Source organism: Antechinus flavipes, chromosome 5 (genome assembly GCF_016432865.1).
Source record: "Antechinus flavipes isolate AdamAnt ecotype Samford, QLD, Australia chromosome 5, AdamAnt_v2, whole genome shotgun sequence".
In the NCBI taxonomy this organism is placed as follows: Eukaryota; Metazoa; Chordata; class Mammalia; order Dasyuromorphia; family Dasyuridae; genus Antechinus; species Antechinus flavipes.
The window spans coordinates 176372268-176386636 of NC_067402.1; the positions used below are offsets into that span (position 1 = coordinate 176372268).

The 14369-nt window shown below is 34.9% G+C and overlaps 1 protein-coding gene across 4 annotated transcripts in view; it reads left to right on the forward strand.

Annotated features, from left to right (window-relative positions):
• SOX5 (SRY-box transcription factor 5) overlaps positions 1 to 14369 on the forward strand; it is a 466127-nt gene that overhangs the window by 380701 nt on the left and 71057 nt on the right. For all 4 annotated transcript variants that reach the window (XM_051961302.1, XM_051961303.1, XM_051961304.1 and 1 more), the window contains exon 9: positions 913 to 1059. In XM_051961302.1, coding sequence (XP_051817262.1) covers positions 913 to 1059 — 147 coding nt within the window. The remainder of the gene's footprint in view (positions 1 to 912; positions 1060 to 14369) is intronic.

The window sequence follows — 14369 nt, forward strand, 5'->3', positions numbered from 1 at the left end:
TACAGAACAGTAATATTCCATAATATTCATATACCACAATTTATTCAGCCATTCTCCAATTGATGGGCATCCATTCAGTTTCCAGAAACTTATCCTCTTAAGAAAGAGGCAACATGAATACACAAAGAGATAAATATTCAAGGGAATGCTTGGGCCAATCTATACTGACTCATGAAAACTAATTAATATTTTCAATGTGAGAATTTATATCTCAGAAATTGAATATTGTAAATAAGAGGTTGATATGTTGTTTTGTTGAAAGTCTACATTGAAGAAGGTGATAGAATACAAAGGAATGGAGATGGGAGATTGAATATCATGTGTGAGGAATGGGAAGTAAGCCAGTATGGCTGTATTGTACAGTACACAGAGGGGAATTATGTGTAAATATGTAAATTATGTATACAAATACTGGAAGGATAGGAAGATGCTAAGTTTTAAAGAACTTTAGATGGCATATGTTTAAAGGAAATAAAGTACTATCAGACTATTTAACAGAAGTTTGATGAGGTCATATCTATCCACTTGAAAGATCATTTTGGCAATTAATGCAGAGTATGGATTTGTCTTGGTGTGAAACAAAGAGACTACTTAGGAGGTTATTAAGAATGGTCAAGGAAATAGGTGATGAAAGCTTGTTTTAAGATAGACTCTGCCTAAGAAAAAACAAGGACTGTTATTATTTGCACAGTCTCCTAGAAATACAAATGCTAGAGCAACTTATGTGATATCTGTCATTTCTTCCCAGAGAAATGCCATAAAAGTTGAAGTGACAGGTTCTCTTGAAATATTCCTGTGTGCTAAATAAAAAATGCCCATCAGAAGAATACTGTATTTGAAGTAGAAGTTTTTGAAAGCTACATTTATTTATTTATTGATGATATTTCATTTTTTTTCTTTCTTCTTATGTAGCAGTTATATGCTGCCCAGCTAGCTGCAATGCAGGTATCTCCAGGAGGAAAGTTACCAGGTATACCCCAAGGCAACCTTGGTGCTGCTGTATCTCCAACCAGCATTCATACAGAGAAGAGCACAAATAGCCCACCACCCAAAAGCAAGGTACTTTTCAAAGAAGTTATATATTTTTTAAAAAATTGATATTAACTCAATGTATTAAAGAAAAAAAAAAGAAGATGGAATTCCCTTGACACTCTATTCATTTAAAGATTGGTGGTTGTGTATCTTAGAAGAAATACTAAAATGTATTCCAGTACTGGGTAATAAACAGTAGATACAATTCAATGGAATGTCAAAATTGGTTAAAATATGTGAATGTGTACATACACATATATGTACAGTACAGAAGCATTTTTATACAAAAATATTATTTCTTATTCTAGATACAAAAATTACTTTAGAGATTTTCCTTTTCTTTCTTTTTATAATAGCCTTGAATAATGATTAGAATTATCATTTTTTCCATTTTACATACAGAGGGGAGTAGAAGCACAAAGACATCAAATGAATTGACTTAGAGAGCACAATAAGTAAATGACAAAGGCAATAAATGAACTCATATCTCTTAGCTCTTACCAAGCTGATAGTAAAAGGCAACTTGAACGACTTTCAAATATCCATGATCATGTAATAGAGCAGTAGCACTGATGACATAAAACATTGTATTATCCATAGGCTCCTTGCCTTTGTCTTCAAATGAATCACATGATTTTTTTTTTTTTCTGCAGCAAATTTGCTTTTCTTGTTTGGTTTGGTTGGGGCTGGTATTGAAATTAATATTTTTTAAGCAAATCTTGACCAAGATCTTGGTTCGTGAACTTAGGAGAGTAAGAAAAAGGCTAATTTAAGATTTAAAAATATACCTCAGAGTTGATAGTGAAATAATGTCATGTATATCCAAATGCTTTAACTTACAAATATTTATTAAGTGCTTACTATGTAATAAGCATGTTGCTAGTCATAAGCACCCAAAATAGTATATTCCTTGATTTTAAGAAGCTTAAGTTCTCTTACTATATGAGTTTTATCAGAAAAAATAAATTAGCAAATCTGCCAACTTTAGTTATTATTTCATTTACTAAGAGTATAAGCAGTTGGCCAGCCTAAGCACAGAATTGTGAATTAGAAATAATATCAATGTAATGAAGTATATACACACACCTGTGTGTGTACATATGGTTAAAAGTGGTAATCATTGAGGTAGAATGTTTTACTTTTGGAATCAACAATAAGTTCAAGGATAAAAGATGAAAAGGCATCAAAAGAAACAAAGAAAGAACAAACTGTGCTTTGTTATATTAACTTCCCAATTTCATTATGATTTGTATAAAATGTCAAATTTAGACCCAGGAATTTCAGAGATACTTTTAGAAATGATTTGTAAGGATGGTAGGTTAAGTTGTTTGAGCTTGTTAAAAATTTTTAGTGAAAGAAAGAAGAAAAGAGTTTTATTCTGAGTTCTCTTTTCAATGTAAAATTCCTCCTTCGTTACAATTTAGTTCCTATTTGTGCTTTTTAAAATTTGTTGATAAGTAGAATTAAGTAGAATTTTGATGTAATGTCAAATAATTTAGCTACCAAAAGAACAATTTTGCCTCATAGCTATACAATTAGATCAGAGGCAATGTTAACTATCTGAATCAGCTACCTACCTCCCCATTTCAAATTACATATGCAGAGAAATTCAAAGTTGTATAACAATTGGAAAATAAGGGCTGTATTTATGATTTCACTGATACAAAGACTATCTAGAAGATAAAATTCTTTCTACTAATACAGCTTGGTACCTTCTCTGCAACTTATAATCATATGGAGTTAATTAGGGCACTGAGAGGTTGTAATTTGCCCTGGCACACAGCTAGTATCTCTCAGATGACTTCTGGATTCTTGGTTTCAAATCTCTCTACACCACTACTTCTCAACAGACAGAGGAATTTCTATATTTAAAAAATTATCTTTCTTTTAATAACAAACAGAAACCACTAAAAATACCTGAGGGAAAAATAACAGACATTTAATTATTTCACTTTATTTTTAGTAAGAGGATAAATGAGATATAGAAAATTTAAATAACTTGTTCAATGTTGGATGATAAATCGAATAGACCCAAGATACAAATCTATGAATCAGTCCATCAATGAACATTTATTAAATACCAGTTATGCTTCAAGAACTAAACTTTGAAGAAGACTTATCATTTTAAGAGGCAGAAGTAATCATGAGATACGTTCCAGGAATGGAGACAAAAAAAAAAAAAAAAGAATGTCACTGTGAGGATCAACAAGAAGGCCAGTTTGGCCAGTCCAAAAACTCAAATAAAGGAAGTCACATTATAATAGAATTGGAAAAATGGGAGAGTGCTTTAAATGACCAAAAAAAAAAAAAAAAAAAAAGAATGTTCCTATTTGATCCCAGACGCTATAGGGAGCCACTGGAACTATTTAAGGAGGGGAGTTATATGGTCTCATGTATGCTTTATGAATGTGATTTTGGTAGCTGTGTAAAGGCTAGATTGAAAAGGGAAAGACAAGGCAAGAAAGTTAATTGTAGTTGTTCAGGTGATAAGTGATGAAAGCCTACAACTACAGAAAGAAAAAATACTTTACAAATGATTAGATATGTGAGGTTAAGGAATGATGACTAGGATGACTCTTAAGATTGCAAATCTGATTGTCTGGAAGCACCTATTAAATAGAAGGAAGGGCCATCAATAGAATTAGGACAGAGAATGCTCAAAACATCCTTTCTATGTAGATATGCATTACTTATACTTTCTAGCTTTTTATCTATTATTATCAAGTCAGAAAGATCTTTGGCTCTGTGACCCTGGACAAACACTTACATTTTCAACATCCCAACAGTGTTTTAAGATTCGCAGTTGTGGAATTGTTGCTGATCAGCAATGCTAGATTTTCCTCACTGGGATTCTTTTATGTGTATAAAGTCAAAGATTCAGATCAAAACATCCTACAAAATACAAAGATACATTTGAATAGGATCATATTACCTTTATATGTCTTTATATATTAAATATTTGCATGTTGATATAGACATGAGTAGTGCAGCCCTAAAAAGTACTTTTCCACTATGATGTTTGGGAATTAACACCTGCATTTATGATTATAATCTGAGTGTTTTCATTGACCTCATACTTCTGTGAATGAAATTAATGTTTAAATGCATTGCCAAAGTCTTTGAAAGAAAGTTATGTAATAGGAATTACAGTCACTAAATATAAATCAGTCTTGTGAGTATAATTGTCTCTCTGAAGTTCTGGTGTACAGATGGACCAGCAGAGTTTTCAGTAATTATCTGTAGGTTTTGCACACATAATTTAACATTCATTGAAAAGGCTAGTCATATCAGCAAAATATGGACAACTGTAGGTCATTTTGTGTGAAAGTAAGGTATTGGTGTGTGTTTTTTCTTTTTTTGTTTATGAAATTTCCTGTTTGCATATTTTCCTGTTGACTTATTGCTTTAAGATAACCTCTTTTGAACTGCTCTTTAAAAATTTCTTCCTACTAAGCTATTTTCTATAAAAAATTTTCTTCCCCAACCCATTCATGTTGATAACCATGAGGGCAATGTGACACAATTGAAAGACTGCTAGAAAGTGGAGTCAAAGGATCTGTTTGAATTCTAATTCTGCTTGCTATTTACATGACCTTGGGCCTCATCTGAACAGTGAAGGATTGTACTGAATGACCCCTAAGGTTTCTTCTATCTTGAAATCCATAATCCTATGATCTTAAGACAATTCTAGTAACTGATCTGTGGTTCATTTATTCAAGAAAACAATCATTTATTGAACACATACATTAGACCACATAAATAAAAAAATCAGATAAGATCAAATGGTGGGTTTGCTTTAAGATAGCATAGTTATAAACATAAATGGCTTGGGGAAGAAAAATTTTAAGTTATAAAAAAATTGCTTAGTAGAAAGAAATTTTTAAAGAGCAGTTCAAAAGAGAATATCTTAAAGCAATGTATCAGCATGAAAATATGCATACAGGAAATTTCACGAGATTCTGGGGACAGAAGCGATTATTTTCAGGCCCCCTCTAAATCGCAAAGCTGACATTGTAGACATCTGTGATATGATCACAGTATTGAAAGGTGAAAGTGGCCTTTGTGATCATGCAGTCTAATCCCTTCATTTTAAAAATGAGCAAACTGAGACCCAAAAAGGTTAAGTGATTTGCCCAGAATAACACATCTAATAAATAGCTAGTTTCTCCAACTGCAAATCCCAGCATTCTAAGTAAGATGGGAACTTTCAGTCTTGTTTAGATCTGCTGTAGTTTTATAGTCCAGGTTTATTGGTCTGTAGTCACTTCCTTCTTTAACAATGAAATAAAAAAGTAGAGCATGTCTCTAAAGATATGTGAAGTTTAAATTTTGATATTTTTTGTTTGCAAGCTTATGCTGATTTTAAAGATAATATAAAATATAATATAAATATGTAATATAAAGAGAATATAAGTTGATTTTATAAGTGGTTTATGAAAAGTGATCATAATTATGGGTTGAAAGTATTCTCTACCTTCAGATGTTGTAACCCAAGCAAGGATTTTGTTGGATGTTAGTTAGAAAGGAGGAAGAGTTCCTGAGGTTGAAATGATAGTGAGATTTGAAAATTTGTTCTTCTTTTGCTTTACGTCTCTTCTGGCATGCTATTACATCTTCTTATTTTGTCATAATAGATTCTTTAAACTGACTAAAATTTTAGCTTTAAGCCCAACAGTAAAACTGCATAGATTAAAAATAGCCAGACAAATAAACTTTATATTGGTTATTTTAATGAATTATATAGTCAAATAATAAGTTTTTTAAGCCAGGAACTATTGTATTAAATGAATCTAGTTCTTTGGCAGAAGTTGACATTTATGGCACATTTTGGTTTAAAAAGCTTTTAAAAATCTTTATGGATGTTTATTTTGCCTCAGGTAAAACTAATGATTGGTTTTTTCCCTTTCTTTTTCAAGCAATTATTTGTGCCAGGAATATAGTTTTGTGTGCTTTTGTGGGGGGAAAGGGGAAACTTATATATCTAGCAGATTATAAAAGAGAGTTGTACATTTGAGATCCCTCTGTTATCTGTAGACTTACCTGAAATAAACAGAATTGATGGTCTGACAGGGAAGCAGCATTTATTGGTGATAACAATGGCATTTTAAAGCATATCCAACTGGTGGCATAAACAAAATGATCCTGTTGGCAGCTGTCAAAATCAACCTTTTTCTTTAAATTTCATTGTTTACCCTTATTCTTAAGTGTTTCTTTGCCTTTGACTCACAACTCTAGAGAAGGACACAAACAAAACTTATTTGCAATTTGCAAAAATAGAAGGGGGGGACCGAAATGAGGGGGCTCCAAAAGACTGTAAAATTGTACAGCGTGAGTCCTCTGATGCATGCTGTTTTCAATCTGCTGTGTGCCAGTTGGAGGCTCAGGGAGTGCACGAGAGAGAGAGAGAGAAAGGATAATGCTGAGAAATGATAGAGTGGCTGTGACCTCCAAGCTCAGCCTGGAAATCCAAGACATTGATTTCACTTAGCATTCCTGCTGAGAAATCCGGCAGAGTTCAGTTGTAATAAAAGAACAAGATTCTGTTCTAATGGTAATGGCGTATGACAGACATATCACTTTGTCTGTCCTCAGCACCGGAGAGAGGAGAATTGGAGGAAGGTCACCTGACCTGCCTGTGGTAGTGTATGAGTGCTGTACTGAGCTTTGAACTCCAGCCTTGGAACACAATTATTTATAATATTAAATGATAAAGAAACCTTTAGAGGACTTACAGTAAACCCCCGAATACTGCATAAAGGAATTGTGTTCTAGGAGCCTGAAAACATGAGAAAAAATCCAGCATATTGCAAATTTGCATTATAGGACACGAATAGTATTACATGGAGGTTTATGCCTCCTTGGGTCTTGCGTTGGCTGTTTGAGGTGTGTTTGTATCAGTGCCTGACATATTGTCATTAGTTCAGTTTTATTTTTTGGCGTCACCTCATTTTAACAGTTGTGAGCAAAGAAACATTTGTTTTTCATAGCCTACTTTGCCAAAGGCTGGCTGGTATAGAATTAGGGTCGTCAGCATGTAGCAAACCTTTCTAAAGTTAAGTAAAAATTGATCTAGGCACAATTGTATATTTAGAAAGTCTTTAAGATTCCGTTGTCTTTGAATCCTTGCTTGCAACTCAAATTTGTATTGTCAAACCTCAGAAAATATGTTCAGCTGTCCAGAAACACCCGCCTCCCTCACCCATGTCCCCACAGCTGAGTCTGTGACCAAATATTGGTAAACATCTACATCTGAAAAGTTTGGAAGCTTGAACTTTACTGCAATAGCAGTTCTGTTTGAATGCATGAAAAGCATTAATCTCAACCTCTGTTATAAGAATGAAAACAAGTGCTTTAATTAAGAGTTTGGCAAGCATTGTTCCTTGAATTTCTTACACTTGAATATTTTCTCTCTAAGCCCATTTTTTACATCTTGACAAATGTCTTTGCCAAAGATTCACTATTCAAACACATAGGACTGACATAGTGTGCCTGATTCTCGCAGTTAAGATGTGTTTTGCTTTTTAGATCAGCTCTCTGTAATATTCAAATTGACTATTTAAATTATTTAGGTCAGATATACCTATTAGCTTTGGTCATAGTTGGTTTTTTTTAGCATGACATTTTTCTTTTCATCTGCCGCATATAATATGCTGTAAAAAATACTGGCTCTAAGTTATTAGTATTTGTCAAGCTCAAACTGTTCCTCTTAAAAAGAGAATTTATACTTAGATTTTGTGAAAAATTTAGTGATAGCATACATAGCTAACTGTTCAGAGTGATCACGATTTTACCTAGATCTCAGGTGTGTAAGAATACATTGAAACGCATTGCTTTAAAAAAACACACACACACACACACACACACACACACACATATACACATTTTATATATTTTTACAATCAGATTTCTCTTCTCTTAGGTAAAATTTCTGGGAAAGTCTGTAAATATTATTAAGGGTGTCTTGATACTTGACAAAGTATTTTACATTGTCCGCAGCATCTGCAAAACCAAGAGTGGTTCAGTGTGAAAAATGTGATGACAAGAGAGGATTCCTGGGTGCTTTTCTTTTAACCTTGCTATGACCCTAGGCCTAACCCCAGTCACAGTTGTGTCTCCATCAATGGCAACAGCTCACAGATTGTCCAAATCAATTTTTTTGTTCTTTTCAAATACTTCTGACAGTGATGTTACCATTTGCTCAGCAGTAGCACCTGGGGGATGTGACAAGGAAAAGAAATGTGTTTCTGACAAGCCAGAAACAGCCCTAACTAGCTGACCAGACACAATCAGATTCTTTTCAGCTGCAATAACCACACAAATATCAGTACCAATCCACAAGTTAAGAACTTGGACTTTATTTGCTTCTTATCTGATTCTCCTTCACAGAAGCATTGTTGAAGATCTTGGTGTGGGTATCTCTGCGTATATGTATGTGTGAGGGAGAGAGAGGAGACTGAGACGGAGAAAAGGGGGAAATGGAGGGGAGTTGTGGGGAGTGAGACAGAGACAGATAGAAACAGACAGACAGAGAAACAGAGAGAGATAGAGACAGGCAGACAGAGACAGACAGAGAGACAGGCAGACAGAGATCCAGAGAGAGATAGAGACAGGCAGACAGAGACAGACAGAGAGACAGGCAGACACAGACAGAGAGAGACAGGCAGACAGAGATCCAGAGAGAGATAGAGACAGGCAGACAGAGACAGGCAGACAGAGATCCAGAGAGAGATAGAGACAGGCAGACAGAGACAGACAGAGAGACAGGCAGACAGAGATCCAGAGAGAGATAGAGACAGGCAGACAGAGACAGACAGAGAGACAGGCAGACACAGACAGAGAGAGACAGGCAGACAGAGATCCAGAGAGAGATAGAGACAGGCAGACAGAGACAGACAGAGAGACAGACAGACAGAGAAACAGAGAGAGATAGAGACAGGCAGACAGAGACAGACAGAGAGACAGGCAGACAGAGATCCAGAGAGAGATAGAGACAGGCAACAGAGATAGAGAGACAGGCAGACAGAGATCCAGAGAGAGATAGAGACAGACAGAGACAGAGAGACAGGCAGACAGAGACAGAGAGACAGACAGAGACAGAGAGACAGGCAGACAGAGACAGACAGAGAGACAGGCAGACAGAGATCCAGAGAGAGATAGAGACAGGCAGACAGAGATCCAGAGAGAGATAGAGACAGGCAACAGAGATAGAGAGACAGGCAGACAGAGATCCAGAGAGAGATAGAGACAGACAGACAGAGACAGAGAGACAGGCAGACAGAGACAGAGAGACAGGCAGACAGAGACAGAGACAGGCAGACAGAGATCCAGAGAGAGATAGAGACAGAGATACAGAGAGAGATAGAGACAGGCAGACAAAGACAGAGACATGGAGAGACAGACAGAGATAGCCAGGCAAACAGAGAGACAAACAGAGATAGCCAGGCAGACAGAGACAGAGAGGCAGGAAGACAGACTGAAAGATTGACTGAGAGACTGAGAGAGACAGAGGGAGAGAGAATGAACTTCATTTTCTGGTATATTTTTGCTGTAGTGTTATAATGGTACCAATCAAAGGTATCAAACCAAGTAAGAAACTTCAGTACACAATGGTCATAGGGTGATGATGTTTTTGTAGCTTAGTGTACCTATCACCTTTTTTTAATGTTTTCAAATTTCATCCTGCAGTTAAGGATGCTAGATGGTAGTAGTATTGGCAGAGATACAATTTTCAAAAAGCAAGAATTTCCCAGAAAATTCTACTCTTGTTGGCTTAGGCCCAGAGCCCTTTAGGTCTGCCAATTGATGTCAAATTATTTTATTCACCATGCAGGACTAAGCACATGTCATATCTCTATAAACCAACAGTGTTAAAGTAGTATTTTTAAATGAGAGGATTTATTTTCTTTCCTTTTGTCAAGAATCTTATTTCATTCATAATCTGTCCTAAAATTTATGAGCCTGATATCCTTGTGGGTTCCATTTCTTAAATAGCTTTGTTACCTTGTTCTGTTCTATTATGTTGAATACCATTTGATAAATCAGTTAAATAGCAGCCATGCTGTCCTTCATTTTTCTTTCTATATAGTTGCTTTGTGCCTTTTTGTGAGCAGGTGCTAGATTCTTCCTCTGTCTTTCAGTCTTCAGAGATAATTTTATGATTTAGTTGGATGCTATTAATATGCTATCTCAGAGATGCCTTCATTTAAGGAGAATCATTCCTCAAAGTTAAACTGTGATTTTGGTCCATTATCATTGCCATTACTTCCTGAATGGTCAATAGATACAGTGGGGTTAACCTGACACTTCAGATAAAATAGTTTTTCTTTTTTTGTTTCTATGTTGCTAAGCTAAAATAACCTGTAGTTGGCCTTTTTTTTAATCCATATATTGTTGAGAGTTATCTTAAACAGCTAGGTAATTAAACAGAAGCCTTTCTAAGGATTTGTGGTCCAATTGTATTAAATAGTGAAATGAAAATGCTTCTTTCATCTTATAAATGAGGATTGGGACTGGAATCATCATAGCCATGTGAAAAAATAAATAATTAAAATCAATAAAAATGAATTTTTCCGACTTAAAAAAATAAAAACTAATTCTAAGGATCTGAAGAATTTCTAGAACATCCTCGGAGGTTAACTGTTCTTGACTCAATTTCCTAATACTATGATATTGTTCTGGCAGGGCACCATGTCTGGTTTAGCAGCTAGTCATCTAAAAAGGGAACAGCGATTCAGTAGAAAAGCTACCTTTGCTCTTTATCTGAGTAGTTACCTTGCACAAAACATTTTACTTTCCTAGGCTTCATTTTCCTCATCTGGAAAATGAGAAGATTGGGCTAGAGAACTTTAGAAGTTCCTTTTAATACCAAGTCTGTCATTACGATCCCTGTTATACTAGCTCTAATAAGTTGTCATTACTTATTGAGAGAAGGGAGTAGGACAGAGATAAGATAACCCTCATTAAAATAATTACAATTTAAATTTATTTTCTGAAGATTTTAGTCTTCCAGTTCCTTCCAGGTCCTTCTATCCTTTCAATTTCTCCTTCCCAATTCTTTCCTTCTTTCACTCCTTTCTTTTTTTTCCCTGTTTCTTCTTTTATTCCTCTTTTCCTCCTCTTCATTTCTTCCTTTTTTTCCTTCCTTGTCCTTCCTCCTCTATTTCTCACTCTTCTCTTCCTTTCTTTTTTTTTTTTTTTCTGCTCACCTTCCTTCTTTCCACCTTTTGTTTTGGTGGGGCAGAACAACTGAAGTGAAAGCAAAATACCTACATGTAAAGAAAAACAAAAAACAAAAACAAAGTCCAAACGCATATCCATTTAACAAAATAGCATGCTATCGCTTAATAATTCATAGCATAGTAAGTTCTTTTGTGACTTTACTACCAAAAAATGTTTATCTCCACATAATGTGCACGTTTTTTGTTTTTACGATTAAATTAAACAATTCAATGAAGGGACATATTTGAAGCCACAAATATGAATGCATTTTGTGAGAGAGGTGAGAGAGGTGAGAGAAGTGAGAGAAGTGATAGAGAGAGGAAAAAGAGAAGTGGCGGGGGAGAGAGAGAGAGAACGAGAACATCAAGAACAAAATACATGGGGATAAAAATGACAAAAAGAAAGAAAAAGATACAATAAAGTGGTTAGGGATCAGAAAACCAGGATGTCTTGGTGCATCTGAAGACTTTAGAGGAGAAGCTATCTATTAACATAGAACTGTAAAATTTTACAAAGAGATCACGAAGATAGAATGTTGGGTGGGCAATAGGAATTAGTAAAGAATAGATCATAGGAGTTAATAGGCAAAGCGAAAAGGGAAACAATGAAAATATGAATGATCCTCTTTATTTTCTATGAAGAACACTATTCAAGAATGTTGTTCAAAAATGGGAATTCCTAGAAAAGATGGCTGCTTCAACAGAAAAGTATTACTCAGCTTCCATGCAACTTACTCCTGCAAAAAATATGAAAGTTTCATGAGATTAAAAAAAAAAAAAAAAAAAAATTTTCACAAACATGTGAAATCCAAAGAGAAAATACAGTAAATGACTCCTACTCCAAAACTACATAAAATGTCAGTCAAAATCCTAAAGGCAAATGGAAAAATGACCATCAAATAAAGCTAGTGCTACTGTAGAAAATCAAATCTGCAGTTTCCCAATGCAGCCAGAGAAGAGGAACAAGAGATATATGTAATCTGCAATACTTTGTGTTTACAGCCAGCAAGAATAGAGCTCCCATTTCCTTCCCCTAATGAAAAAGCTATAAGGAGGTCAGAAAGCTCTGGAAAAAATGATTTGGAAGCCTTTAATGTGATAGTGACCACACTTGCATGGCAGCATACAGAACCAAAAATCTAAAACTAGGTTTTCTAAGGTCTGAAGTACTTTGTCTTAAGATGCCAAGGAGAGCCCTGAATATACAGATATTTGAACTTTAAATATCCAGGAGGTCTTAACTCTAGGAGATAGGGGTCAGTGAAGGAATACAGGAAAGGTAGGGTGGGGATAAGTAGTGTAGACTAGCTATAATACTCAAAAATGTAGCAGAAAACCTGAGTCTGGCACACATCCGCAATTTGGGAACTAAAACTGGAGAGATGAGTAAATCAAAGAAAATACCAACCAATATAAAAACTTATTTTAGATCTAGAGAACTCCCAAAATAAGGAGAAAGTCACTCTATGAATAATGTAAATGATGACTAAAAAGAAAAATGGATTTTCACATGGTGTCTGTAGATAAATAAAAGAAATTAAAACTTCAGGGGGGAGGGGAAGTTGAAGAAGAAATATAAATTTTTCATAATAAAGAGAATCTTTCTTTGCTTTGCTTCCATTATCCTTCCATTCCCATAGGGAGGAAAGAAGGGAGGAAGGAAAGGAGAGAGGGAGGAAGGAAGGAAGGGAGGAAGGGGGGGAAGGAGGAAGGAAAGGAAAAAGAAAGGAAGGGAGAGAGGGAGAGAAGAAGGGAGGAAGGGAGGGAGGGAAGAAGGAAAGGAGGAAGGAAGAAAGGGAAGGAGAGGGGAGGAAGGGAGGAAGGAAGAAAGAAAAGAAATGAGGTAAATTTTCCTTTCACTTCCTTCTGCCCTATTGCTTGAAATTAAAGTGGAAACCTGCTGGGGAAAATATTTACCTGTTCTGGTCAATAATTCCTCCTCTATTACATAATTTTAAATATGTAGGAAGTACATGTATGTACATATGATTTCCAAAATTCATTCTTGGATCTAACATTGGGCAGAAAAAGATATACATAAACCCATATCTCCTTTGTGGATGCTGATTATATGAGAGGTAGAATTAGAGCCTTTCTGAAATTTTCCTACTGCTAGTTATCCAGAAAATGAAATTTTGTGTGAAATACCACATAATTTATATTTTATAAAAATTGTTTTTACTTTTAACATTTTATAGAGAGAGATTTTTTTTAATTAAATAGTCATTACAAGCATTTCATTCTGAAGTATTTTAATTGAATTTTTAAAAAATGAACAGCTGATAAATAAAAATTCATATCTAGCTCAATGGAATAATTTTAGAATATGCAGTGAAAGATTTAATGTAAATTTTAATCACACTAAAATAATACCCTCCTCTGATTAATTTTATCCAAGTCTTTTCTTTTTATTTTAGTTTTCCTTTGTCACATATCTTTGAGTCAACATGTAACACTGATGGCCAGAGTAAAAGATCTTGTCTGACATATTCAATGCGTTGAGAAAGAACAATTTTTGTCTTCAAGGCACAACATAAATACTGCTCTCAACTGACAATATATATAAATAGTGTCCATCACCCCTCAGAATTCTTTAAAGACATAAGTATGCTTCTGGTCACTGCCATGAAGACAAAGACTGCCTTAATGACTCTATTGAGTTTATCATTAAAATAAAAGGGGATCCACAGACAACAGCTATAAATCACTACAAATGGCCTGTGGGTAACCTTTGACACAGCTCACTTGAAATAAGCCAGAGACAGATTTATACCTTTTGTTTGAGGCAGTAGGTAGACTAAAGATTTTCTTTTATTTTGAGTTCAGTTTCTGAAGCTAACTTTTTGTTTTCCTGAGTATTTGAAATACATTGGAAGATATTCCAAAAGTGCCATAACCTCAGAGAGGTTAAGTAACTCGCATGTTTATGGGTAGGAAGGTAGTAAGTAGTCATGTAAGAAGTAAGGATTGGAGGCAGGATTTGAAATCAGGTCTTCCAAGTTTCAAATAGACTGTCTAAATCATTTGCAATGGTAAGCATTTAACTTTCTTTTTTGGGGTAGAATTTAATTGATATACCTGACTAGTCTTAGTAATTATATTAAATTTCTTTACCATATT